This window comes from Psammomys obesus, unplaced genomic scaffold (genome assembly GCF_907164565.1).
Source record: "Psammomys obesus unplaced genomic scaffold, mPsaObe1.curated_primary_1811, whole genome shotgun sequence".
Taxonomy (NCBI): Eukaryota; Metazoa; Chordata; class Mammalia; order Rodentia; family Muridae; genus Psammomys; species Psammomys obesus.
The window spans coordinates 8,351,210-8,355,091 of record NW_026590767.1 but is presented as its reverse complement, the minus strand read 5'-3'; the positions used below and the strand labels follow the sequence as shown (position 1 = coordinate 8,355,091).

General features: G+C 54.6%; 1 protein-coding gene across 4 annotated transcripts in view; it reads left to right on the top strand.

Moving 5' to 3' along the window:
* The first annotated feature begins 193 nt into the window (after positions 1–193).
* Positions 194–3,882, top strand: part of Ebf3 (EBF transcription factor 3) — a 117,465-nt gene continuing 113,776 nt past the window's right edge. For 3 of the 4 annotated variants that reach the window (XM_055608834.1, XM_055608833.1, XM_055608832.1), the window contains exons 1-4: positions 209–342; positions 448–604; positions 995–1,058; positions 1,799–1,854. In XM_055608834.1, the coding sequence (XP_055464809.1) occupies positions 209–342; positions 448–604; positions 995–1,058; positions 1,799–1,854 (411 nt within the window). Of the gene's footprint in view, positions 343–447; positions 605–994; positions 1,059–1,798; positions 1,855–3,882 lie in introns of all 4 variants that reach the window. The other variant, XM_055608835.1, reaches the window with a different exon arrangement.

Genomic DNA, 3,882 nt, shown 5'->3' with positions numbered 1-3,882 from the left:
CCCCCTCGGCCCGTCCGCCAGCGCGCCCGGCCGCCGGTGCATGCCGCGCCTTCCCGGGACGGGCTGAAGCCGGCGGCGGGCCGCACCGCTAGGCGCCGAGCCGGGCCAGGGCGGCCAGGGCAGCCTCCTGCCGCCGAGCCCCCCGAGCGCCGCCGACCGCGGACGCGCTTTCGGCCGGGAGTCGCGGCCGCCGCCGCCAGCAGTGTTCATGTTTGGGATTCAGGAGAATATTCCTCGCGGGGGGACGACCATGAAGGAGGAGCCGCTGGGCAGCGGCATGAACCCGGTGCGCTCGTGGATGCACACGGCGGGCGTGGTGGACGCCAACACGGCCGCCCAGAGGTACGTACCGGCCGCCCCCGCGCGCCCCGGCCCCGGCCAGGCCCGGCCCCCTCCTCCGGCCAGCGCCGCGCTGCTCACCGGGCCGCTGTCCCTTTCCTCCTGCAGCGGCGTGGGGCTGGCGCGGGCGCACTTCGAGAAGCAGCCGCCTTCCAACCTCCGGAAATCCAATTTCTTCCACTTCGTGCTGGCGCTCTACGACAGGCAGGGGCAGCCGGTGGAGATCGAAAGGACCGCTTTTGTGGACTTTGTGGAGAAAGAGAAAGTAAGTGTGTGACACCGGCGATCGCACGCTTCCCTCTCCGGGAGTGGGGGGCGGGGGCGGCCGGGGCCGGCGCCCGGGGTCCGAGCGCCCCCCATTTCGGCGGCGGGGAATGCTCTGCCCCGGGCGACCCCCGGCCGCCACGTGCGGTCACGCAGGCCCCTCCGAGGGCCGGGCAACTTCTCTGCGTCCCCCGGACTCACTGGGGGCGAAGGGGAAACGCAGGGCCGGCGGCAGAAGTGACATCACCGCGCAGCTGCCGCCGAGCCAGGAATCCTGCCTTGATGCGCGTGAGGCCGAGGGGGCCCGAGGTCCTGGAGGGGGGACCGAGCGCGGTCACCGCGCGCGCCTGACGCGGCCACGCTAAATGCAATTATTTATCGTTGCTTTCAGGAGCCGAACAACGAGAAAACCAACAATGGCATTCACTATAAGCTGCAGCTACTCTACAGCAACGGTGAGTACCGCTGCCTGCCCGCCCGCCTGCCTGCCTGCCCTCTCGCCCCGAGCACTGGCTCTCCCTTCCCTCGGTGGTTCCAGGACATAAAGATTTTGAGATTAAAATGACATGGGTGTAAACACGAAATCTTCTCATGGCATAGAAGGAAAACAAAACATAAACGATCGATAAGTCGATGGCACTTCACATGATTAACCGGTGGGGCTTGGAGTAGAAAGTAAAAGGAGGATCGATAAGGGCTCCTGCAGAACATCACTTTTAAGTGACTTTTTTCAATTTTGCAAATTAATGTTAATTATTGGAATGGGGGCAGCTCCGTAAGCCGAGCATAACTTACTTCCTGTGCAAGGTTTAGAAAGAAAAGGCCCCCGGGAGGCGCTGGAAGGGTTCGGGCTCTTTCTAGAGGTACCTTCTCTTCACGAAAAAAAATAAATGACCGTGTGGGCCCAGAGCTGCACTCTGGCCTGCTCTCTGCTAGGCAGACTTCTTCTGCCTTCGGATGCAAACCTCTGTCAGAATCCCGAGAAGCCGAATTAAGAAAACAGAACAGTGAGAGGCGACTGGGCTTTTCTGTCTCCCTCCCAATCTTGTAGGAATTGCCCTAAAGCGTCCCTGTTCCGTGCAGATGGTAGTCACAGGCCCTGGTTTGCCGGGCCAGGGAGTCCCTCCTGAGGTCCAGGCTAAAAGCTTGTTGAGAATTTGTCTGTTTCTCTCCCCCCCCCCCCCCCGCCCCACAGGCGTCAGAACAGAGCAAGATCTGTATGTCCGCCTCATAGATTCAATGACCAAACAGGTGAGAAAGTTTATGCCTCTCTACTCATTGTTTTTTTTGTTTTGTTTTTTTCCTTTCTGCTGAGCTGGGGTTGTCCTGGGGCGGAGAGAGCAGACTGACAAATGGATCTCCTGTATTTGTTTTTCATTTCGCTTCCTTGACATGCTAATGAGAATTCCATATTTATTGGAATAAATGGAGCGGTTGGTACAATAGTTTATGCTGTCATTAAAACGGGACATATATGCTTTATTAAATGACTTGGGATTGGAATCAAACTCTGTCTTAATTAATTACGGTAATTAATATTCGACAGAAAAAAAAGCCAAGATCCCATATTTATTTTTAAACGTTTCCTTTTCTGCTTGAAATAATTTCATTGATTCCCCCCACCTCCAAAGAAAACTAACTCTGTCCCAAAGCTCATCGAGTTAGGCTCGATGAGTTATTTCCCCCCTCCTTTCTAGTGTCATGGTCTAGTCACGCGAGACATGTATTTGGATTTAAAAGTTAAATGTGCTGGGGTGAAAAGTCACCTTGTTCTCCTCCAGTCCATCTTCACCTCTCAGCCCCCCCATCTCCATAATTCAAAGTCTGAGCTCCAGGGGTCACTCAAACCCATCCGCTGCTCTGCTCTCTCTCCCACCCTCTGTCATACCTTGTAAATAACATAATTACAAGCAGTTCCTTATTAAATTATTTAACCTGTCTTGGTCAACTTTTCTGATGATAACTATTGGCTATCAGTAATGTGATTAACTGCAGAAAAGCACCTCATGGGTTTTTGAGGGTGTTCAGTCTCTGGCTGCTAGTGTTATCCTGGGTGACGTGGTATTGTTTTAAGGGGATTGTTTCTACTTTCCTAAAATAGAGTACGGGGTGTATGCATCTAGAATTCCTAGCTTTAGCACACCCTGCCCTGGTTGCTTTAGAATAGATAACGTGCTTGTTTTTTGCACCTCACGGTAGAAATGAAAGTAGCCTGTTCGTTTTTTTTTGATGCTAACTTTCAGAACTACTGTAAACCGAGCGGGAAAGAGCTCTCCAAGCTTCCCGCAGCCCGGCACGCGCGCCTCTTCATTCTCTGAGCACAATTCGCACATTTTATTTCTCCTTGAAAAAGTTTGCCGTTATCGAGGCGGCCAGAGCTTGAGGTTTTAACGTCTGCAGCCGCAGGCCTGTGTGGTTTTTCTCTTGGAGCAAGGATCTGGCAGGTAAACGTGTTTTTCTGACACAGACCGTGGTGTGCCCTTTTGCCAGCCTTGCCCCGATTCATAGAAGCTCTGGAACTCGGCTGCTGTTTGTCAGGCGGCTTTTATTTCCTTTGTATGTCGGGCAGAGGTTTTGCGAATCGCTCTACTCTAATTAGGAGGGTTTGGGTTTTTTTTTTTTTTTTTTTTTTCAGGCGCTGCTAAGTTTCTGCGCCTCACGTGCGGGAGGAGCAGGAGGCTCCGTTTAAAGTACACTTTTATTGTTCGTTTTAGCCTAGTATCTTTGCAGTGCACACTGTGCAGAAAATAAAGGCATTTAATCTCCTCACTGACGGGGACGGGAGGGGAAAAAAGTAAAGAAATAGCCTAGTAACTGATCAAAGAGTCAATGGCGCTGAACCGACAGCTTATGGATTTCTGTTTGTGCTACAAAATAAAAAATAAATCAAATATAAATACGGGGATCATCGGAGGACAAGCCATTTTTTTTCAGAAAGACCGGTGTCGCCGAGGCCGCTAGCTAGCCGCCCAGCAGCCCCAGGCGGCTCGTTGGCCTGCGGTGACTGCCACTAACTCCTGCGGTTCCGAGCGGGCCGGGCTCCAGGCCGCCGACCGAGGCTCGCGGAGACTTCTCCCTCTTCCCGGGGAGGCGGCCCCGGACGCCTGGCAGAAAGGGCTTTGTCCGCCTGGAAGTGCAGGAAAGTGCCGGAGGAGGTTGGAAGTAATTTCCAGGGGTGGTGGTGGTGGAGGGGGGGGGGGGGGGGACCGCGGGGGGGGCAGCCCTCCCCCTCGGAGGAATTTTCTGCCCGGAACCTGCGGCCGGCGGCCCCCGCCTCTC